Source organism: Eurosta solidaginis, chromosome 2 (genome assembly GCF_040869045.1).
Source record: "Eurosta solidaginis isolate ZX-2024a chromosome 2, ASM4086904v1, whole genome shotgun sequence".
Lineage (NCBI taxonomy): Eukaryota > Metazoa > Arthropoda > Insecta > Diptera > Tephritidae > Eurosta > Eurosta solidaginis.
In genome coordinates, this window is record NC_090320.1 from 273,980,381 (window position 1) to 274,006,180 (window position 25,800).

The 25,800-nt window shown below is 39.2% G+C and overlaps 1 protein-coding gene across 2 annotated transcripts in view; it reads left to right on the forward strand.

Annotated features, from left to right (window-relative positions):
• Window positions 1-12,731, forward strand: part of LOC137241000 (apolipoprotein D-like) — a 45,026-nt gene extending 32,295 nt beyond the window's left edge. For both annotated transcript variants that reach the window (XM_067768110.1, XM_067768111.1), the window contains exons 2-6: window positions 611-725; window positions 850-968; window positions 2,896-2,975; window positions 3,040-3,126; window positions 12,429-12,731. In XM_067768110.1, coding sequence (XP_067624211.1) covers window positions 611-725; window positions 850-968; window positions 2,896-2,975; window positions 3,040-3,126; window positions 12,429-12,598 — 571 coding nt within the window. In that variant the 3' untranslated portion in view covers window positions 12,599-12,731. The remainder of the gene's footprint in view (window positions 1-610; window positions 726-849; window positions 969-2,895; window positions 2,976-3,039; window positions 3,127-12,428) is intronic.
• The last annotated feature ends 13,069 nt before the right edge of the window (window positions 12,732-25,800 follow it).

Consider the following 25,800-nt stretch of genomic DNA (forward strand, 5'->3'; position numbering starts at 1 on the left):
AGAAGTAACGTTCCTGTCAAATTTCATCATGCTATCTTCAACGACTGCCAAATTACAGTTTGCTAAACTTTTAAATTACCTTCTTTTAAAAGTGGGCGGTGCTAAGCCCATTGTCCAAAGTTTTACTAATTTTCTATTCTGCGTCGTAAAGTCAACCCAGCTACCAAGTTTCATCGCTGTATCTGTTTTTGGTAATGAATTATCGCATTTTCTTGGTTTTTCGAAATTTTCGATATCGAAAAAGTGGGCGTGGTTGTAGTCGTATATCGTTCATTTTAAATAGCGATCTGAGATGAGTGCCCAGGAACCTACATACCAAATTTCATTAAGATACCTCAAAATTTACCCAAGTTATCCTGTTGACGGGCAGACGGACGGACATGGCACATTCAAATTTTTTTTTGATACTGATGATTTCTATATATGGAAGTCTATACCTATCCATCTCGATTACTTTATACCTGTAAAACCAACCGTTATCCAATCAAAGTTTTAATGCCCTGTGTACAAGTACAGCTGGGTATAATAAAATGCAATAAAATAATATACTTTGCCAACCATTCCTTTTAATAATATAATATAATTTTTTAATTAATTACACTTTTTTCAGTGCCCCTTTGTCAATTTTAATTTTTTTGACATCATCATGTTTGGTGGCCGGACAAGTTATAAATCCAGGTCCGTGTCGGAAAGATATAAACTATTTGTGCGTGGACTCAACAAGGGTGAGTATTAAGTTCTATATACCTAAATTAATTAATTATCAGCTCTATAAAGCTAGGCCAGTTTTATAGTGCTATGTATAGAGTTTAACATCATTTTATAAGCTTATGTTTTAATTATTTACAGCTCGCAGGTACCTGGTATATTCAATATAGTTATCCCGTCTGGATGGATAAGGATTACCGCTGCCAACAAACTGGGTTCACTCGTGGTCATATAGTAAGCAGCGACATAAGTAATGTTGAGTAAGTATTTTTAATTGCAGGCAAAGCTTTTGGTTTTAGGTGAAAGTTATGTTGCCTTTTGTATTGTTGATTTTTCAACAGGGTGTAAAAGTGAAGACTTTTGTGTCAAAAGAAATTTTTTTCAAATTCCAAGTGCATAGGTAAAATATTTGTTTCCCTTTTCGTTCTCAAAAAATAACACTGAAGATGGCACAACACCGAAGACGGTTCGTATTGAAATCAAATTTGACAAAGAATGATGGAAAATGGTTCCAATATACATCAATTACTTGAATTGGAACCATTTTCCGTTGTGCCATCTGCCACGCAATTTATCGATAACGAAACAAGAACGACAATTTAACTATAAAACTTGATTTTGAAAAAATAATTCTTTCAACCCAAATGACTACACTTTTCTTTATATTATATATATGGCCCGAACTAATAGTTTTCAATGCAAGAGAATTGTCGCAGCGGAGAGGGGTGAGAGCAGAGTACAGTATGCTTTACACTGGGACCTCGAAAACAATTGCTGCCAAATGTTTGCCTGCATAGATGACCTAGACATGCTGGTTAGGGGTAAAATTCTTGTAAAGTTAAAAATTGAGCCACAAATCAGCCAAGCAAACACTGGACTGGAGAGCTGGTCTGCCGAAATGATTGATCTCATCAAGGCTCATGCAGCCCTGATGATTAGGTCTCCGAAAATATTGAATAAGGATCTGACGAATACTCAAAACCTCTTCGTGTTTAAGCTGCATTGAAGATGATGAGATTAAATCAAGGGTTCAGAACTTTTTTCGGCGCTAGGTTATAGTATTTTATTCTCAGTTTAATCAGATCTCCGGAGTATATATCCGTGGTCTAATTTAGTGGTATTTGAAAACACATCTTCGCTACAAATGAGTTATAAAAGTGGAGTTCACTAACTCTAGGTTTTACTTGCTTAATTTGTTTTCAACCGATTTCACAGCTTTGGCCGTCCAAAACGTTGCTCCATTCGATTTTTCATTTGACTCACGGATGCCAATTTTAAAACCAAAGGAATTTAAATCGTTTTCCATCTGGTCCTTCCAGCGGAGAGGGCCGCCCTGTCTGTTTTTTCCTTTAGTTTTGAGCCACTGTACTTCCCGATTCTAGCTATGCTAAAGGTGTTGCTCAACGTCAATTTGCACAGCCGTATAAATTTTGTGCGGAAACCAAATGCAGACATGACGTATATGGGCTGCTCGTTTTCAAGCTTTCGAAGGCGGTTTTAAAATTGACTAAGAGGTAATGAGTGTCAATTCTTTTTTCGCGATTTTTTTTTTAAGATTTGGCGCATAGTCAAACTCTGGTCGATTGGGGATTTACCAGTTTTGAAGCTGCAGTTTGCAGTATTCCACTTTGTGTATACTGGGCAAAGACCACTTGGATTCCAAGCGTCAGACTTGCACTCGTCCGATCATATTTCGCACATCCGATGGTATTTCGCAAAAAGGGTTATACATATGCCTTTTATCAACTCCTCGTTGCCCCGCAGAGAAACCATTAAAGCCCGCGGTCTTGCTGTTTTTTAATCCGGTTATTGATATTCTGATTTCGTCACAGTCGGGTGGAGGAACTTAAATTCCATAAATTCATCGATTGCGGGCTCAAAGTCATCATCTTCCTTGGGCGCTAGGTGCATCGCTACTATCGGAACGTTGGTTAAAAGTCACCGGTTTCATTTTAAAAGTATTTTACCCCGGACTAAGAACCTTTCATCTGTCGTCGAATTGTTTGCTAAAATTTGCAGGCGTCATTCCTGGCGACTAAAAGCGCATGCTACTCGCACTTATGCCTTTCTGTCTATTCTTTTTCCTCCTGCAAAGGCGTCTCACTTCCCCTCTCAGCTCACAGTAGCGTTCACATATTCTTCTTGATGTTTACTTTGAAAATATACACATTTTTTCACATTTATTAGCGGGTCCGAAAGGCTTAAAACCGGAACACTAACATTCCTTGAGGATGGACAACTTCAAATTAAATATAATGGAGAAGATGGTATGTTATTATAATGATATCTTTCTAAGAAATTTAAACTATAACTTTTATTTATATTTTGCAGCTCTTTTTTTCAAAGTTCTGAGTGTTGATTACAACAACTATATTGTCATGTATTCCTGCCTGGATTTATCATCGGGTAACCACGCCGGTTAGTAATTTTTATTTTGAGTAAGCATTTCGATTTGTGTCTATGTCCGATCGCTGCCGACCGAAAGCGAATGGTGAGCGATATAAGTATAAATAGAAGCGGGTCTCTTATTGGTGGAAAATCAGTACCAGTGAAAACCTTTTCGAATCTTAAGTTTTTTGGACAATGTCTTATTTTACTAAAAGTTATTTCAGCCGACTTGTTCTCATTCCCTATGCCATAAAGGCAGTAAAGAAGATATAGGAGCACACGCTAGTGCGACTCTCTCACATACAGGACATGTATTTTAAAATGTATGGCAATGCATAGTTGATCTTGCCGATCCGTGCAATGTATGGAGTAGAAAAAACTGTTTCTACTAATTTTTGTTTTAATTTTATTTAAGAAATATTTTTCATAATTTTTTTTATTATTTAGTTTTGGAAATTTTTTTCACTGACTTCTTTTACTAAATCTTTTTATTTACTATTATTATTTTTATAAGTTTTTTTTCTAAATTATTTCTCTCTTTTTTAAATATTTTTTTTTTGCCAATAATCTTTACTATATTTAATGAAATCAAGTTTTCTATTTTCTTACCTTTTCACAAATTTTGTGAATTTTTAAAATTTTTTTGTTCTTGTTATTAATTACTTATTTTTACTTTTTATACACATTTCACAAAAATGGGTTTTTTACTAATTATTTTCAAAAATTTTCTTTGCTTATTTTTTTTAGTAGTTCTAAATAAAAAGTTGTTTTCCAATTCTTTATACTCAGTTGAGCAGAGCTCACAGAGTATATTAACTTTGATTGGATAACGGTTGGTTGTACAGGTATAAAGGAATCGAGATAGATATAGACTTCCATATATCAAAATCATCAGTATCGAAAAAAATTTGATTGAGCCATGTCCGTCCGTCCGTCTGCCCGTTAACACGATAACTTGAGTAAATTTTGAGGTATCTTGATGAAATGTGGTATGTAGGTTCCTGGGCACTCATCTCAGATCGCTATTTAAAATGAACGATATCGGACTATAACCACGCCCACTTTTTCGATATCGAAGATTTCGAAAAACCAAAAAAGTGCGATAATTAATTAATTGGTAGGTGAGTTGAAATTATGACGCAGAATAGAAAATAAGTAAAATTTTGGACAATGGGTGTGGCACCGCCCACTTTTAAAACAAGGTAATTTAAAAGCTTTGCAAGCTGTAATTTGGCAGTCGTTGAAGATATCATGATGAAATTTGGCAGGAACGTTACTCCTCTTATTATATGTATGCTTAATAAAAATTAGCAAAATCGGAGAACGACTACGCCCACTTTTAAAAAAAGAATTTTAACAAAAAATTTAATATCTTTACAGTATATAAGTAAATTATGTCAACATTCAACTCCAGTAATGACATGGTGCAACAAAATACAAAAATAAAAGAAAATTTCAAAATGGGCGTGGCTCCGCCCTTTTTCATTTATTATGTCTAGGATACTTTTAATGCCATAAGTTGATCAAAAATTTACGAATCGATATATCTTTACTAAACTCAGTTCACGTACTTATCTGAACTCACTTTGTGTTGGTATAAAAAACTGTCGAAATCCGACTATGACCACGCCCACTTTTTCGATGTCGAAAATAACGAAAAATAAAAAAAATGCCATAATTCTATACCAAATACGAAAAAGGAATGAAACATGGTAATTGGATTGGTTTATTGACGCAAAATATAACTTCAGAAAAAAAATTTGTAAAATGGGTGTGACACCTACCATATTAAGTAGAAGAAAATGAGAAAGTTCTGGAGGGCGAAATCAAAAGCCCTTGGAATCTTGGCAGTAATACTGTTCGTGGTATTACATATATAAATGAATTAGCGGCACCTTACAGATGATGTTCCGGGTCACCCTGGTCCACAGTTTGGTCGATATCTCGAAAACGCCTTCACATATACAACTACCACCACTCCCTTTTAAAACCCTCATTAATACCTTTAATTTGACACCCATATCGTACAAACACATTATAGAGTCACCCCTGGTCCACCTTTATGGCGATATCTTCAAAAGGCGTCCACCTATAGAACTAAAGCCCGCTCCCTTTTAAAATACTCATTAACACCTTTCATTTGATACCCATATCGCAGAGTCACCCCAAACAAATTCTAGAGTCAGCCCTGGTCCACCTTTATGGCGATATCGCTAAATGGCGTCCATCCATAGAACTATGTCCTACTCTCTCTTAAAATACTCTTTAATACCTTCCATTTGATACACATGACATACAAACACATTCCAGGGTTACCCTAGGTTCATTTTCCTACATGCTGATTTTTCCTTATTTTGTCTCCATAGCTCTCAGCTGAGTATGTAATATTCGGTTACACCCGAACTTAGCCTTCCTTACTTGTTTTTATCAAAAACTTTTCTTTTTTTCTTTTTATTAACAAATTTTAAAATTTTTAAAATTTTTTACTTTATGAGGTGAGTTTGGTCAAAGGCTGAGGGCTCAAGTCAATCCAGAGTCGGATGGAGGTCCCACTTCCCCCACCTAAATAAATACCCCCGTAAGCCCCGTCTTACTCAGAGGATATAATTACAAAATATTATGGTTGCCCAAGAGGTCGGGGGGAAAATATCATCGGCAGAACCAACCTTGTAACTTTACCCCCCGTCGACCTAAAGGTAGTCCCTGGAATAAGTGTTAGGGCTGCCCAATAGGCCGGGGGGAAGTACCATCGGCAGAACCGACCTTGTAACTTTACCCCCCGTCGACGCAAAGGGAGTCCCTGGAATGCATTTATATTGGCTGGGGCAGTCTGCCAGGGTAGTGGGGAAATCCGCCCCGCCACTGTTCGTGCATTACCTTTCCAGTCGATTGCGGCCGACACGCACTTCACTTACCTACGGCGAAGTGTGCCTGGTATATTCCGGCCAATCATTATATTCATATGTATGACCATTGTATTTAACCTGGACCGGGTAGGAGTGGGTACTCGCAATGCATGATTGGTAGGCGAGTTGCACGTTGCGACGATTGGATAACGGTGGAATCTTTCGTTGTTCCAGATGCCTTTTCACGGCTTCATTGATATATGTCACGGTGGCCCCAGTATAGATCAGGGCGCGGCACATCAATCCTTCGATGGACCCCTGTATGTAAAACGGCCGTCGTTCCCCTTCCCTTTGGCTACGGATGATAATAGTGCGGGTGTTATCGGATTACTTCGGTTCATTCCGTAGCATGCACAATCCCTGGAAAGCGTTCCGTCTCGGCCGCATGTAGAACAAAAAATTCGTCTTTTATTGGTGCAATGGTAGCGGCGGTGGCCGCGTTTCTTGCATCGCCAGCAGGTGTTTCCTGCATCGTAGTGGTCAGTGAATGTGGAGAGGGAGTGCGATATTTGATCATTCTGCTCCTCCAGCAGATTCTCGATTACTACTGTGCTTAAGCTATATGCTAACAGTCGGCTCTGTTTGGCTTCTTCGCTCCGCAGTAGTTCGTACTCGTCGGTGAGCTGCTCTATCGTTTGGAACTCGCCACGCTTCACAAAAAGTCGATACTCCACACGTAGCTCGTCGTATATGCGTTCTAGGATGATCGTCTTTGCACAAAGTCGGGTGGCGGAGAATCATCGTATGGAGGGCGAGGATATAGTCCTTGGCCTTTTCTCTGCTCGTCTGTTTTCTTTGGCGGATAGCGTCCTCTAGCTGGCTAATATTTCGCTTCGGCAAAAAGAATTTTCCGGCTTCGGAGCGGAAGTCAGCCCATGTATGTAGTTGTTGTTTTCGCAGGCGGAACCATTGAAGGGCTTTGCCACGCGGTATTTCTGGAAGGGTTGGGAGGAGTTGATCTGGCTTAAACAGATAGCATTCTGCCAGTTCCTCAATCCTTTCCAGGAAGTCGTATAATGTGTCGCCTCCAGCATAATGTACATCCCAGCGGCGGACTGTATTCATGACCTCCGTGTTACTTATGCCGCTCTGCTCGCGCTGGGGGCATATTGCTTTGATTGTGACGGCCGGCATGATGTTTTGCGTAGATATGACTGGCCTGGCCTCTTCGGCGGCGATCTCCATCTCTACCTCTCTCAAAAGATTTTCCTTTGACTTACGCTTGCGTTGGTCTCGGACGTATGCGCTGAGTGTATTACGCAATTCGGCGACGGTATGTCCTTCGGTGAAGATTCGGTAGCGCTTGCATTCTTCGATTAGCCTCTCCTTCTTCAGCAGGTAAATCCAGCTTAGAGAGTCGACGTTGAGTGTGGTGGTGGTGGTTTCCTCCTCTGAGTAACAGGGGGGTGAGCCCCGTCTTACTCAGAGGAGATGATTACAAAATATTAGGGTTGCCCAATAGGACGGGGGGGGGAGTACCATCGGCAGAACCGACTTTGTAACTTTACCCCCCGTCGACCTAAAGGTAGTCCCTGGAATAAGTGTTAGGGCTGCCCAATAGGCCGGGGGGAAGTACCATCGGCAGAACCGACCTTGTAACTTTACCCCCCGTCGACCCAAAGGGAGTCCCTGGAATGTATTTATATTGGCTCGGGCAGTCGGCCAGGGTAGTGGGGAAATCCGCCCCGCCACTGACGTTGGGACGGGTTTCCTTCCTACCCGAGAAGGCTGCTCGTGCATTACCTTTCCATTGAGTAATAGGGGGTGTAAATCCCGTCTTACTCACCGGAAATGTGGGTAAACCGGCAGGGCGCTCGACAAGCAGGGGCGTACCATCGGTGGAACCGACCTTGTAACGCACCCTCATAACCCAAAGGGCACCCCTTGTCGACCGCCGATGGTGGCCGACACGCACTTCACTTACCTACGGCGAAGTGTGCCTGGAATATTCCGGCCAGTCATTATATTCATATGTAACTATGAACACATTGAGAATTATGCTCGCATTGTCGCGCACAGCGCGCCACGAATGAAAATTCCCAAGCATTGTGCGTTCACCATCGCTGGCTTGCCTAGTGCTTGCGCGATGGTTGTTGGGCCAGTATGTATGTATATGTATGTCGGTACATACAATACTAGAGGTGGGCAGTAAATGGAAAATATAACGTTAGGGGTGGGCGCTAAATTGGAAATAGATATTGTGGCGTAGCATTTGCTACGTTACAACTTCTTTACCAATTGTCTCATAATTTTTTTTTATACTCAGTTGAGCAGAGCTCACAGAGTATATTAAGTTTGATTGGATAACGGTTGGTTGTACATATATAAAGGAATCGAGATAGATATAGACTTCCATATATCAAAATAATCAGGATCCAGAAAAAATTTGATTGAGCCATGTCCGTCCGTCCGTCCGTCCGTCCGTCCGTTAACACGATAACTTGAGTAAATTTTGAGGTATCTTGATGAAATTTGGTATGTAGGTTCCTGAGCACTCGTCTCAGATCGCTATTTAAAATGAACGATATCGGACTATAACCACGCCCACTTTTTCGATATTGAAAATTTCGAAAAACCGAAAAAATGCGATAACTCATTGCCAAAGGCGGTTAAAGCGATAAAACTTGGTAAATGGGTTGACGTTATGACGCAGAATTGAAAAATAGTAAGATTTTGGACAAAATGCGTGGCACCGCCCACTTTTACAAGAAGGTAATTTAAAAGTTTTTCAAGCTGTAATTTGGCAGTCGTTGAAGATATCATGATGAAATTTGGCAGGAACGTTACTACTATTACTATATATGTGCTAAATAAAACTTAGCAAAATTGGATGAAGAACACGCCCACTTTTTGTAAAAAATTTTTTTTTAATTCAAATTTTAACAAAAAATTTAATATCTTTACTGTATATAAGTAAATTAAGTCAAAATTCAACTCCAGTAATGATATGATGCAACAAAATACAAAAATAAAAGAAAATTTCAAAATGGGCGTGGCTCCGCCCATTTTCATTTAGTGTGTCTAGAATACTTTTAGTGCCATAAGTCGAACAAAAATTTACCAATCCTTTTGAAATTTGGTAGGAGCATAGATTCTATCACGTTAACTGTTCTCTGTGAAAATGGGATAAATCGGTGTAAGCCACGCCCAGTTTTTATACACAGTCCACCGTCTGTCCTTCCGCTCGGCCGTTAACACAATAACTTGAGCAAAAACCGATATATCTTTACTAAGCTTAGCCCACGTACTTATCTGAACTCACTTTATCTTGGTATAAAAAATGGCCGAAATCCGACCATAACCACGCCCACTTTATCGATATCGAAAATTACGAAAAATTTAAAAAATGCCATAATTCTATACCAAATACGAAAAAAGGGATGAAACATGGTAACTGGATTGGTTTGTTGACGCAAAATATAACTTTGGAAAAAACTTTGTAAAATGGGTGTGACACCTACCATATTAAGTAGAAGAAAATGAAAAAGTTCTACAAGGCGAAATCAACAGCCCTTGGAATCTTGGCAGGAATACTGTTAGTGTTATTGAATATATAAATAAATTAGCAGTACCCGACAGATGATTTTCTGGATCACCTGATCCACATTTGGTCGATATCGCGAGAACGCCTTCACATATACATCTAAGGGCCACTCGCTTTTAAAACCCTCATTAATACCTTTAATTTGATATCCATATCGTACAAACACATTCTAGAGTCAACCCTGGCCCACCCTAATGGCGATATCTCGAAAAGGCGTGCACCTATAGACCTAATGCCCACTCCCTCTTAAAATGCTCAGTAACACCTTTCGTTTGATACCCATATTGTAAAAACATTCTAGAGTCACCCCTGGCCCACCCTAATGGCGATATCTCGAAAAGGCGTCCACTTATAGACCTAATGTCCACTCCCTCTTAAAATGCTCAGTAACACCTTTCCTTTGATACCCATATCGTACAAACATTCTAGAGTCACCCCTGGCCCACCCTAATGGCGATATCTCGAAAGGCGTCCACCTATAGACCTAATGCCCACTCCCTCTTAAAATGCTCAGTAACACCTTTCGTTTGATACCCATATCGTACAAACTTTCTAGAGTCACCCCTGGCCCACCCTAATGGCGATATCTCGAAAAGGCGTCCACCTATAGACCTAATGCCCACTCCCTCTTAAAATGCTCAGTAACACCTTTCGTTTGATACCCATATCGTACAAACATTCTAGAGTCACCCTTGGTCAACCTTTATGGCGATATCTCGAAAAGGCGTCCACCTATAGAACCGAGGATTACTCCCTTTTAAAATACTCATTACCACCTTTCATTTGATACCCACATCGTACAAACACATTCTAGAGTCACTCTGGCCCACCCTAATGGCGATATCTCGAAAAGGCGCCCACCTATAGACCTAATGCCCACTTTCTCTTAAAATGCTCAGTAACACCTTTCGTTTGATACCCATATCGTACAAACATTCTAGAGTCACCCCTGGCCCACCCTAATGGCAATATCTCGAAAAGGCGTCCACCTATAGACCTAGTGCCCACTCCCTCTTAAAATGCTCAGTAACACCTTTCGTTTGATACCCATATCGTACAAACATTCTAGAGTCACCCCTGGCCCACCCTAATGGCGACATTTCGAAAAGGCGTCCACCTATAGACCTAATGCCCACTCCCTCTTAAAACGCTCAGTAACACCTTTCATTTGATTCCCATATCGTATAACTAGAGACACCCCTGGTCCACCTTTATGGCGATATCTCGAAACGGCGTCCACCTAGGGAACTAAGGATCACTCCTTTTCAAAATACTCATTAACAGCTTTCATTTGATACCCATATCGTACAAACATATTCTAGAGTCACCCCTGGTCCACCTTTATGGGGATTTCTCGAAAAGGCGTTCACCTATAGAACTAAAGCCCATTCCCTTTTCAAATACTCATTATCACCTTTCATTTGATACCCATATCGTACAAACACATTCTAGAGTCAGCCCTGGTCCACCTTTATGGCGATATCCCTAAATGGCGTCCATCCATAGAACTATGGCCTACTCTCTCTTAAAATACTCTTTAATACCTTCCATTTGGAACACATGTCATACAACCACATTCCAGGGTTACCCTACATGTTGATTTTCCTTATTTTGTCTCCATAGCTCTCAACTGAGTATGTAATGTTCGGTTACACCCGAACTTAGCCTTCCTTACTTGTTACATTAAAACTTTTATATTAAGAATTTATTAATTTATTTGCTAATTTTCTTACAATTTTTTTAATTTGATTTAATTAATTTTTTTTGTATTATTATTTTAATTTATTTTTTTAGTAACTAATTCTTTATACAAGTTTTTTCTGCTATTTCTTTTAATAATTTAATTAAATTCATTTGTTTAACAATTTTTTTTACAAAATATTTTTATTAATTTTTTTCAAAAAATATGTCTACTTATCTTTATCAAATACATTTTTAGTAATTTTTCAAACTGCTAACTATTTCCCATTTGAATCAATGACCAAATTGATAGGTAATAAAAATTAATTTAGTTTGTGGAAGCCTTCCGTAGCATAGCAGAGAAGAGAAAAGTCAAGTAGCACCAATACTATTAAAACAAGTTTCAACTGGCAATTTTTCCTAGGAAGCAATAGAACAAAACTTCTCAAAACTTGTAAAAGAATTTAGTTCGAAATTTTATTTTCTGCATTGTTCATCTTTAGAGACCAAGCACTATTTTAAAATTGTTCAAACTTCACCAGAGTTTAAGAAACATCTATGAAAATCGTCTTGATTCCACACTATTCCGACCATGTTTGTGATGGGTATGAGAATTCTAATTGAAAATCCCAAATTAACCTGAGCCTTGTTCGCAACGTTAGCTCTAGAAAAAATCTCAAACAGTAATTGATAAGCAAATTTTTAATATGGAATTTTCACCAACTCTCAAATTAAGATACGCCAAACATTGAGCAATAGACAGCTGTTTTGTTGGGCTTCATGTATTTGTATTTGCAATAGGTTTTAGCTAATTTTTATACAAAACATTCACACTTGCCGATATCACTGGAAGATAAGAGATCACTGCATCCGATGATGAAGGGATGATTAATGCAATTGGTTTGTTGATTTTTATACACGATGGAAAAACAAGGACACTGAAGATGGCCCAACATCGTAATAATTTCGTTAACAAACCAATACCAAAAGGGATGTGGGTAAATCATTCCCACATATATCTTCAACATAGTCCCTGAAGCAAAAGTCTACGTAATGAATTAGAGTTCAACAATCCATTTGTACCTTTAATAAAATTCGAAAAATGCATGACAAATGGACGAACATAAATAATCACAATTCTACATGTCATTCAAAAGTCAAATATAAACATATTTATAACATTATTTTTCTTCCAAATTTAGAATACGTTTTTATTCATACACGAGAACCTAAATTTGACCAGGAAGTTTATGAACTTTACACGGGTGCTTTAAAAACCCAAGGGATTTCCACAAAAGAACTCAAATGGACCAATCAAGAGAATTGCGAAAATTTTGCAGAGCAGCCGAGTAAGAGACATAGATGGTGTTAAATATATTTGATTAATATCTACTCTAAATTTTCATATACTAGTTGTATATTATAAACATCTAGTTGTCATTTGTAATTGTCAGATATTTTATTATAAAATTGAAAATTTTTGAATATGAGTACAATATATAGAATTGTTTTATTACAAGTTAATATTTTTACAATATGTTATGGGCCTGCATTGTGATATTTTTATACTCAGTTGAGCATAGCTCACAGAGTATATTAACTTTGATTGGATAACGGTTGGTTGTACAGGTATAAAGGAATCGAGATAGATATATACTTCCATATATCAAAATCATCAGTATCGAAAAAAATTAGATATTAGTTTGACGACCTTTCTATTTCATAAATTTTTATTTGCCGGCTTGAGGTCTGATATTTTGGAAAATAAAACACAGATGTTTTAAATTTTAATTTTTGTTGGTGTATGCTCACGGCGTGCCTTCCGTTTTTGTATATATTAGTTTGGCGACCTTTCTATTTCATTATTATGGTAAGTGTCATCTGTAATATTCATCATTCGTCTTATACAGCCCATTGCCGTATTTATGATCATGTTTTTGGCATAATTCTACCCGATGTTATGGACTTCTTATACCACATTTACTTCAGTTGATTTCCTCGTCGTATTACTATTGAATCTGGATAGGGTAATTTTCCGTCGTCCTCGAGTTCCGTAGTGAATTTAATATTTTTGTCAAAAGAATCTAGTGCGTCAAGTATGTTTTGTACCTCGTTTTCATTGATTATTGCAAAAAGATCGTCCACGTATTTAGTTAATAATCTTGGTTTTCGTGCTAATTTGTTCTTCGCATTGTCCAACAGTTCTTCCATTACAATATCTGCAATTATTGGGGAGGTTGGTGATCCCATCGGTAATCCTTTTAGTTTTGTATATATTGTTTCATTATATTTAAAATACCGATTATCTTTAATGCAGAACTTTAATATTTCTATGAACATTTTCTTAGGTATTTTCGTATATTTTTCTATTGTTGTCCACTTATTTCTTATTATGTCAAGTGCTAGATGTGTCGGTATACTAGGAAACAATGAAACAGCGTCAAAGGATATCACCTTTTCATCGTCATAAATATAAGAGTTATTGATCTTTTCTTTAAAGTCTTGTGTTTTCTTTATATTATATAATGAACTGGTGGTGACGTTTTTTAAAATATCTGCAACGTATTTCCAGAGTGCTTGTGCTGGTGATCCCGTGGCCGAGCATATCGGTATTAAAATGTTCCTTTCTTGTGGATTTTGGGCAATCCATATATCCGTGGTGGTAGTGCCGTTGTAGTCGTAAGTTTATTTCTATCTGCCTTCGAAATTAATTCCATTTTAAAAAGTTTATCTACAAGACTATTATTTTTATTTTGTAATTTTAAAATGGGATCTTGTCTCTGAATTCTATACATCGTCAGGTCATTTAATATTTCATCCATTTTGTTGTTATAGTCATTGAGTTCCATTGCTATTCTTTTGTTTCCCTTGTCAGAAGTTAAAATACGAATCTTGTCATTTTTATTTAGAAATTTACGTATCCGTCCCACTGTATCTAGTATTGCACGATCTATTGCACTTTGCCGTGTTGTTGTTGTATGATCTTTTATCAATATTGCTAATTTTGTTCGCGCTTCCTCTTGTTGCTCTTTGGTTTTGTGTGTTTGTATTAAATTCTCACCGTCAGCTATGTATTTGAATAATGGAAAGCTCTTATTTTCTATTGGGATCGCGAACTTTGGACCCTTCGATAATAGACCTTTTATATCAGCTGGAAATTCTACTTTGGTTTTGTTTACAAACCACTCATCGCTTTTGCTGCTGTTGTTAACCAAGATGTCATTTCGTTTGTTTCGGAGTTTATCGTGTTTTGTTTCTTGTTTATTTTTCAGTTTCCTTGTCAGTTTGTTGGCAACATTATCTTCTCTCATCGCAACATTATCTTCTCACTTCTGAGCATTTTGAGCAAGTCTCGCAAATTAATCAAACTCGGTCCGCTGGGTAGCTCTTGTACTCATACAAAAAAGGTTGTTGAAGCACATACTGAAACGCATCACTCGATTAACTCGGTGCATCGTCGTGCAGATAGTGCCTTCGCGCTTTACTAACATGCGTAAAATGCCTACATACTACACTAGCACAACACTTTTGTTCGCATGATCTGGAAGTCTCCCATCCACAGTACTTTACGGTAGGACATAGATGTAACGGGATTCAAGGGGTTGTGCAGCGCAATATATAGCTTCTCAAACCCAATTGTCAACCTCACCTTCGAGCGGCGAATCCCGTTTCATTAACAGACGAGGCTCTGGCGACCCCAAGCTCCTCATGGAACTTGGGGGTGGGGAGGGAGGGATGGCCTGAAGGTTTAATGTGGCCATATAAATCGTTCCCGAGATGGTCGGGCCAGCACCTTAATGGTGCTGTGTTACCGGAGCGTATCGGATCTGTATCCGACAAAGGACCATCACATCGATAACACTCCCCAAAGCCTTCGGGGAGTAACCTAATCGCTACAACAACAACAACAACAACAACAACAACATAGATGTAACTATTCTAGATTGCATAGTTCAGAAGACAATTATAAATATTTTAAAATATTTTTAAGTTAAGTATAGGAAAGCCGTAATAAATAAATAAATAAATAAATAAATAGTCGGGCTTGCACTCGCCAGACCATATTTTGCACAGGAATTGATGCATGCGCCTTACAAAGTCCTCACCGCATTTGAATAGCTCCGCAGTCAATCCATCAGCTCCCGCAACCTAGGTGTTTTTTATCTGGTTGTTGCTATTCTGACTTCCTCATAATCGGGTGGTGAGAAGGGGCTACATTAATTTCATCATCATCAATTGCGGGTTCGCGTTCATCATCCCTTTTCGGTACGTCGCTGTCCCCATTTAGGAGAGCATAGAAGTGTTTCCTTCATAATCTAAGTACTCTCGAGACATCGGTTTCAAAGTCGCCGTTTTCGTCTTAAGAAGTTTTCCCCGGACTTAAAAAGTTCCGACCGTCACCGAGTTTTTGGTAAAATTTGCCAGCGTTATTACCGGTGGCAGCTCAAGCTCCTCGCACTCACGCAATTCTCACTCAGTTTTTTTCCTCCTGTAAAGGCGTCTCGCATCCTTTTTCCACTCGTGGTAGTGTTCACACACTCTTGTTGTTGCACTCGCTTTTAATGTCGCCCTGCAGGCAGTGTCTTTTCTTTAGGTTGCTACGCGGCACTCTTGTTGTTGTTGTAGTAGTGCTTCGCCCCATACAATAGGTGCGACCGATCACAAATTGTCATCAATATTCTCTAACGGGAGTCATAATACCAGTTCTTTTAAAGTGGCCGTCTGCATCCAACTTTTTCCTCGGCGGCGGTACGACGTGCTTTGGAGATATGCTCCAACTGCTCCTGCATTCCGTCGTGTTAACTTGTGTTCTCAAAGGGCAAGAGTGAGAGTTGATTCGCGAAATCATTGGCAGTCTGTTGTGATAACATAACATGGAACTCGTGCTGCAAATGACCATGGAGCACCTGCGAAGTCGATCAGTATCAGTGTTTTAGGAGAGATTTCATTGTGGTAGCTGAAAATTCTAATCCAAAAAGGATATGACCACTCTGGCTTTAAAGTCGCCATGCACGACTTTTTAGAGAATGCGGCGCCACCGTCGGTGCTTGAATGCAGATGAATGATATACTAGAAAGTTGTTCGACGAGACGTTTTTCCACAGTCGCAAAAGTCTGTACTTGACGACAAAGTTTCTCTACCACCACGAATCCAGCACTGAAACTGCGCATATTTTAATTAAACATCGCCGCCAGGTGGCGCAAGGATCGAGATATTCACAAAAATCTTATTTGTGGTCCGATTTGGCTCATATTTCGAACACATAATACATAGGTGAATAGAAAGCGACCTATAAAAAAATCGCCGCTAGGAGGCGCAAAGATCGAGATTTTCACAAAAGTCGTATTTGTGGACCGATTTGATCCATATTTGGAACACATAATACATACATGAATATAAAGCGACCTATGATGTCCGATTTGGCTCAATTTGGAACAAAGTCATTGCAGCAATGAGTCACTAATTGAACTAAATAGATTGAGAAATAATAGGCAATTAAATAAAGACTAAAAACTTTAAAATAAAATAATAAAAAAAAAATTTTAGTTAAACGGTTTTATTGAAAACAATACTTACATGAAGTAATAATAATACTAAAAGCTAGAAAATCATTAGGTAGGTCCTAGGTATTAGTCACCACACTGCTCATCCATCTAGGGCGTTGAACAGACAATTAAATAAAAGCGTTGGACTCGTAAATTTCTATTGACAGATTAATGAGGAGTGTAATGACTAGTACCTAGGACCTACCTAATTATTTTCTTGCTTTTAGTATTATTATTACTTCATGTAAATATTGTTTTCCCACCTAGCGGCGATTTTTTATAGTCTTTTTCTATTCGTGTACTTATGAGTTCCAAAGATGATCCAAATCGGACCACAAATACGATTTTTTTGAATATCTCGCTCCTTGCGCCACCTAGTGGCGATTTTTTTCATAGGTGGCTTTCTATTAATGTACGGTTGTCATGCGCTCCGCCAACCGGTGCCAATTGGTCACACCAAGGGAGTTTAAATCGTTTTCCACCTGGTCTTTCCAACGGAGTGGGGGCAGCCCTCTACCTCTGCTTCCATAGGCGGGTTCGGATAGAAACACTTTCTTGGCCGGAGCATCATCTTTCATTCACATAACATGGCCTAGCCAGCGCAGCCGCTGCGTTTTAATTCGCTGGGCTATGTTGATGTCCGCATATAGCTTGTACAGCTCACCGTTAAATCTTCTTCGGTACTCGCCATCGCCAAAGCGTAGAGGTCTGTAAATCTTTCGAAGAACTTTTCTCTCGAACACTCCCAGAGCCGTTTCATCTGATGTTGTATTGGACCATACTTCTGCCCCATATAGCAGGACAGGTACGATAAGTGACTGGTAGAATATGATTTTCGTTCGCCAAGAGAGGACTTTACTTTTCAATTGCCTACCTAGTCCAAAGTAGCATTCATTGGCAAGATTGATTCTTCGCTGGATTTCAGTGCTGATGTTGTTGCTAGTGTTTATGCTGGTTCCCAAATAAACGACGTCCTTTTCTATTTCGAAATTATGGCTGCCAACAGTAGTGTGGTTGCCAAGGCGCGTATGCGCTGACTCTTTCCTCGATGACAGCAGGTACTTCGTTTTGTCCTCATTCACCATCAAACCCATCTCTACCGCTTCTTTTTCCAGTTTGGAGTAAGCAGAACTAACAGCGCGGGTGTTTAGGCCGATGATATCAACGCCTTCAGCATATGCCAGTAATTGCACGCTTTTATAGAATATTGTTCCAGTGCGGTTAAGTTCTGCAGTATAGTTTTCTCCAGCATCAAATTAAAGAAATCGCACGATAGGGGGTCACCCTGTCTGAAACCTCGTTTAGTTTCGCACGGCTCGGAGAGGTCCTTCCCAATTCTGACTGAGCTGATGGTGTTGCTCGATGTCATTTTGCGCAGCCGTATAAGTTTTGCCGGGAAACCAAATTCAGATATAGTGCCTTACCAACTCCTCGCCGCCGTACTTGAATAGCTCCGCAGGCAATTCATCAGCGTCCACGGCCTTGTTGTTTTTCGTTATTGCTATTCTAACTTCGTCATAATCGGGCGGGGGACATATATTCCATCGTCATCGATTGCGGGATCGGGTTCGTCATCTCTGCGCGGTGAATCGCTGCCTCCATTTAGGAGAGCAGAGAAGTGTTCCCTCTATAATCTAAGCACTCTCTGGACATCAGTTACAAGGTCGCCGTTTTCGTTCCTACAGGAGTTTGCCCCGGTCTTAAAACCTTCCTGTATGTATTATGTGTTCCAAATAGGAACCAAATCGGACCGCAAATAATATTTTTTGAAATATTTCGATCCCCGCACCACCTATCGGAGTTTTTTCTCATTACTGCATTGTCATCAGGTTCTGAACAAGTCGTGTGTTTTTTTTTTTTTTTTATCTATAGACGTTTCCGCTTAACCCCCAAGCAGGCGAATTTTTATTACGGGGGGCTACGATGTTGAAAAAATTCACCTAGACTAATTTTACATAGAGGAAAACGGAAACGGGACCATTTTCGGCGCTTGGTGCGTATTTCATCGAGGAAACCGCTTATAAGAGGTCTTGCCTGATGAAGGCATAAATTGGGTAATAATATGATATATTCTCTGACAACTGTATCACTCCTAATAGCAGGAGTCTTAGCCTGGCAAGTGCATGGCACGAGCACAGAACGTGCTCGATTGTTTCCTCCTCCAACCCTCACTTCCTACATCTGCTATTACTGACCAAGCCTAATTTAAAGGCGTGTGACGCCAGAAGGCAGTGTCCAGTCAGAATACCCGTCATGAGTATACAGTCCTCTCTTTTTAATGATAAAAGCTACTGTGTTAGTCTAAAGCAGACATAGGCATTTAGTGGCACAATTGTGCACACTCAATTCACACATATTCTTACTCGGCAGTTAGTCACGAACGTACGTACCAAAAACGTGTCAGCTGACACGATCTATCTTATGAGTGTGCAATGTAAACGAAAACTCACCGACGTGCAACGCCCGTACGTACGTAGCCCGGAACGTAGAAATCAAAACAATTTTGATTTTTTCCGTAAGAACGTGTCAGCTGATCGCTCTCTCACTAGACAGAGTTGCCTAATAAACTTTTGTGCGCTAATTTTTGACCGTTTGCAATATTATGCAAAAACACCTAATTAAAGTTTGAAAAATTGTGAAAATAATTCGAAATAATTATGTAAAAGTGCTGATTATAATTATGTAATCTATTTATACTTATTTAATATGTATTCCGGCCTTTTACAATCTCAAAAATTAAATTGGAACTAACACATCTGCATTTCCAATTTGCCGATGCCTACTTTAGACCAGATGTGTTAGTGAGTGCGCGATAATCGCACACATCACTTGATGCACCGGTCTGCTTAGTTCATTCCCTTATTAGCAAGCAACAAGACAAAATTGTTTGTTATTATATTTTTTATACGCACAATGGGAAGCTCATAGAAAATTATGTCAAAAAGCTGCAACTAAATTTAAATCCTATTTTATTTTGACTATGATTATGCGCCATTGTGTTTGCGCAAAAGGGTTGGTCAACATTAAATATTTTTCGCTTGTGCGAATTGAAAGAATTAACAAATCATGTTTGCTTGTTGCTTGCTAATAACATTCGTCAACAATGCGAGCGACGCACACAGTCGATGTTGCTGCGCCAAATGCTCAGTGACTACTAAACTAAAGAGAATAAGAATATGTGTGAATTGAGTGTGCACAATTGTGCCACTAAATGCCGATGTCTGGTCTAAAGCAGGTATCGGCAAATTGGAAATGCAGATGTGTTAGTGAGAGCGCGATAATCGCGCACATTACTTGATACATCGGTTTGCTTGATTCATTCGCTTATTAGCAAGCAACAAGACAAAATCGTTTGTTATTATATTTTTAATGCGCACAATGGGAAGCAAAAGGTTTATATAATTAAATACATTAGGGGGACTCATGAAAGCATATAAACTTATAAGGTGTAAAATTATATCCAATTACACACGCTGTTATATGAACGCACCTAGTAATATTCTGGATTAACTTAATTGTTTATCAGCTGTATTATTATCAAAAAAATCATTTTTGATTGTTATACAAATTAAAAAATGGCAAGATTAAGTGAAAGATCAAAACTAAAACGTTCTTACTAAGATATACTTGTAAATGACTTGCTGATGTTGGAGATTTCTGATGAAAATACTTGCTGTAATGTCTTTGAGGTTGCGTTCCTTTGAGTTTACCGCTTTTACACAATGAAATGTTCGCGTAAATTTATAGAAATTGTGTAAATGATTTTTCATACAAAATTTGACAGCTTGTTTACGCACTAGATAAACTTATATGTTTACACACTTTATGAGGCATTTATAAGATTACATGAGTCCCTCTATTGTATTTGCTCAAAAGGGTTGGTCAACATTAAATATTTTTCGCTTGTGCGCATTGAAAAAATTAACAAACGATATTTGCTTGTTGGTTGCTAATAACATTCGTCAACATTTCGAGCGATGCACACAATCGATGTTGCTGCGCCAAATGCTCAGTGACTACTAAACTAAAGAGAATAAGAATACGTGTGAATTGAGTGTGCACAATTGTGCCACAAAATGCCGAAGCCTGGTCTAAAGTTGTAAGACCTACACATAATCTTCGACGCTTTACAGCCCTGCGCTTCAACCCACGCCTTCGCTTAATCTCGCCCAGCCTAATTGGGACATCTACGGAGCAAGATTCAGGGCATGCGCCCTCTTTAGCTAGTTCATCCGCTTTTTCATTCCCATATATTCCCATATTCCCTGCGAGCCAATATAGATGTATGCTTCTCCCCGTCCCGATTCTCTGCAGAGACTGCTTACACTCTAACATGCATGTGGATTCTGTGCTATGCGAGATTATTGCCTTAATTGCTGTTTGACTGCCAATATAAAAGTTAATATGGTTGCAGCTTAAGCTATTCTCTTCCAGAGTAGAAACTTTGGTTACGGCTAATATTTCCGCTTGGAATCCGGCAGCCTGTAAGATCTGTTTATTTACGGATCAGCACAGTATACCGCAGACCCTACTCCTTCCACTACATTGCAACCATGTGTGTACACATGTGTCGCCTCGTCCGTCATTTGCGCACTCTTGCGCCGACCGTCCACCTCTATTGCGGCCTTAAGATCTCCCACGAAGCGCAGATAGGGAATCAGGTAGTCTGTTCGTCTTGTGATTGATGACGCTATACTACTATGGCCATAAGGTCGGCGCTCAAGCTGCCCTTTCCTTGCTACCAGGTCTACAGGTGGAATGTGCAGAACGGCATACAGTGCAGCCGTCGGGGTTGTTTTCAGGGCTACCGTAATGCTAAGCATCGATAGTCTGCAAACCCCTTCTACTTTTTTGAGGTATGTTGTTTTTTGTGTGGCTTTCCACCAAACATACTCCATAGTATAGAATAGGGCTTACAATCGCTGTAAAAACCCAATGGGAAAGAGAGGGCGATAAGCCCCACGTACACCCCAGCTTTCCATGCATAGAGTGCCGTTGAGGCCTTCTTGGCCCTCTCCTCCACGTTGAGCTTCCATGAGAGCTTACTGTCAAGGATGATTCCTAGATATTTTGTGCAAGCTTTCTCATGTAAGCTCACCCCTCCTAACTTAGGCCTGGTCCAATTTGGAACCTTGTACCTCTTTGACAATAGGATTTCCGTCTTCACCACATTGACTTTCAAGCCGACATTAGATGCCCAGGTATGAATATCCCGCAGCGCCCGATCCATAAAGAACTAGTCGTTGGAAGGCACTTTCCACTTTTGACAATTGCAACGTCATCTGCGTAAGCCGTAAGTTTTACGGGCCCCTCATAGAATTGCCTGAGCAGTTGGTTGATGACCAGCGTCCACAGCAGAGGTGATAGCACCCCTCCCTGCGGCGTGCCCCTGTCCACTGATTTCGTGGCCTCGTACAATCCCCATTATGAAGTAATCTTCCTACAATTTAACATGCAGCCGATCCATCTGATTAAGGCGGGATGTATTTTAATGTAATTAAGACCATCCATAATCGCCATTTAGAAACATTATTGAAAGCCCCGGCAGTGTTCAAGAAGACTCCTAGAGCATACTCCTTATAATCCAGGAATTTCTCTACGCTAATTACCACCCTATGCAATGCGGTGTCTACCGACTTGCTGTTGGTGTGCCCATGCTGTGTTGTGGAGAGCAGCTTTTCATCCACGTTGGACTTTATGTACACATCTATCAGCCTCTCAAAGGTTTTGAGCAGAAATGTTAAACTAATGGGTCTATAGTCTTTGGGATACACGTGACCGATCTTCCCCACCTTTGGTAAGAAAACTACACGAGCAGTTCTCCAAGAGTGCCGCACATGATTCAGCCTTATGCATCCATCGAATATACCACGACCGCCCTACTTGAAACTTGTAGCATGGCCGGTAATATACCGTCTGAGCCCGGTGATTTAAACTTAGAAAACGTTTTCACTGCCCATTTGATTTTGGTATCGGTCACCAAGCCCGACACTACCCGCTCCGTGATCGAAGTGTGAGTGATGTCTGCTGGCTCTTCTGAACCGTCTCCCGATGGGAAATGTGTGTCGAGAAGCACCTCAAGGGATTCGTCACTATTACGTGACCATTTCCCATTCTCTTTCTTTATTAGTCTCTGAAATATGTTTCCCCTTGCTAGGACTTTTTTCAACCGTGCTGTTTTGCTAGAACACTCTATATCCATACAGAAACTTTTCCATGAAATTTTCTTCGCCCTGGAAATTTCACTCTTGTATATCCTCAGTAGATCCCTGTACTCGTCCCGACACGCTTCGATTTCCTTGGTCTTTGAGAGCTTAAACATTTATTTTACCTGTCTTCTTAGAAGACTCAGCTCATTGCTCCACCATGGCGGCTTTTTCCTCTGAATCTCCTTAGAGGGCAAGCTTTGTTATACGCAGTCATAATCGCCCTTGTTAGGAATTCATTCGACTCCTCCAGTTCCCCCACATTGGCAACCTCTTTTGCTTGTCCCGGTTTTGTTTCTACCTGTTTCTGGAATTTTGTTCAGTTCGTTAACCTAGGGTTTCTAAAGGTTCCTCGCCTAGTGAATCTGCTAACTTGTTTGCGGAATTTTTTAAAGCAAACTTTGCCACTGATCATCCGTGGACTGACGGTGGAGCCATGTTGAATGCTTCAATTTCTCTTAGTTAGTTCTTAATATTGATGACATAATTCTAAGTATTCAGACCATCAAAAACTCAAAACAATGTGATTTTCAACAATTCTTATCGTTCATTCTAAAGCAATGTATTCGTTCCATTGCTGAGCCGTTGTTGCATTTATTCAATTTATCGTTAAGGTCTGGAACTTTCTTAGATGAATGGAAAACTACTTTTATCCAACCTATTCATAAGTAGTAAAAATTTTGTTACCAACTATCGTCCAATATCAAAGATTCCGGTTATTTCAAAACTTTTTGAGAAAACGGTGATGAGTAAATTATTATCATTGGTTAAATGTTATATCTGCCCATATCAGCATGGTTTCATTCCAGGGCGTTCGACAGTTACCAATCTGGCCATTTTTTCAAATTATTGTATCTCGGCTTTCACAGATGGCTGTCAACTTGACTGCATCTATACAGACATATACAAAGCTTTTGATAGAGTATCTCACAGAGCTCTATTGGCAAAATTACAAAAACTGGGTTTCAGTTCCACATTTGTTTAGTGGATATATTCCTATTTATTTAACAGAGTAAATTTTGTTGTCATTGATAATGTAAGATCATCACCATACGTAGCAACCTCAGGTGTACCTCAGGGTAGTACTCTAGGTCCTCTTCTTTTTATTCTTTTTATAAATGACGTTTCAAGCAATGCAGTTATCTCTTCTACGCTGCTGACTTAAAATCCTTTTGAAAATTAAGAATGAGTCCGATGTTCTCACTCTCCAATCAGAGTTAATCCTTCTGTTATATTTGGGCCAATTTGACCCAATTTTAAGTAAAATGTAAGGAAATTCCTAGGTTTGCCTTATCGAATCGTGCTGATTCTTTTTGCATTTGTTTACTGCATCAAGTAGAACAGCTTAACATGCTAATTGAAAAATATATAGTTTTTGTTATTACCAGAAAGTTGTAAATATGTTTTTGTCACACTTATTGCGTTGGTGCGTCAATTTGACCCACCTAGTGCTTTAGTGTACTTTTGCCATACCCCATTGCATATTTCGATCAAAAATTAATGAATATTATTTATTAGACAATTTTTGCCAACATCATGGTGAAATTACAGTATTTCACCATGGCCGGCCCTATTTCTATCAATTATCGAAAGCTTCATAAGTATTACGAAAACTGGGAATCCCCGTTTTAGGCACTTATGAAAAGAGCAATTTCCACATCGCTCAGTTACAATTTTGTTTGCATACAGAGAGAAGCTTCTATATTTTTTATTAAAAATAATTGTAGGAAGATATTACATAATGTCTGAGAGAAAGAAGGTAACTCACATTCTTTTCATTTGTTGCTATAATTTATTTTTTTGAAAATTCGATTTTCATGAAAAGATACTAAGTACTGAACAAATACACCAAATTATAAATGCTGATGAGGAGGACTGTTTTGACGACAGTGATGATGATGAAGATTTTGTACCCATACCAGGAGAAGAAGCTGAGGATTCAAATATTTCTTCCAGCGACAGCGAAGAAGATATTGTGCTTGAAAATTGTAATGCGACAGAAGAAGACAACCTAGGAACTAATTTATCAAAGATAAATGTGTTCTCTGACATGATCAACCACCTTCAATTTCAAAAGGAAGAATCCCTGGTAATCAGATTTTATCTCATTCGCCTGGGCCATGGAAACGTGCTATTTCTATGGTTACAGACATCAAATCATCGTTTGATATATTTATTCCTACGAGTATAAAAAACACGATTATTGAAATGAGCAATGCTAAATGATCGGACATTTTTGGAGACAATTGGAGACTCATAGATTTGACAGAATTGGAAGCATACCTCGGTGCTTCGTTTCGACTCGACTCAAGATAGGGAGGAAAGAAGACAACGCAATAAGCTAGCTCCATTAATGTTTGGGATCAATGGAATCGCCAGCTAAAAACATTTTATCATCTACACGAAAATGTAACAATCGATGAACAGTTAGTGCCTTCTCGTGGTCTTTGCGGCTTCAGACAACACATTCCGCCAAAGCCCGCGAAATAAGGCTTAAAAATATGGGCTCTATGTGATGCAACAAGCAAGTATGCCTGGAACATGGAAGTTTATTTAGGACGAACAAGAAATACAGAACCAGAAAGGAACCAAGGTAATGCCTCTCACGAACCTAAATTATATATGTTTATAAAAGGTTTTGTGATATGCATATATAAACTATACCATCTTAACCTTCCTTGCTTTAGGCGAACGTGTTTTTCATTCCCTATCAGAAGCTCTTCCCAAGGGTCACACTATATCATGCGATAATTTTTTTACCACGTACAATCTACGTACGTATTAATGGCCTTACCACAGCAAGGGGCGCTGCTGTGGCGGAC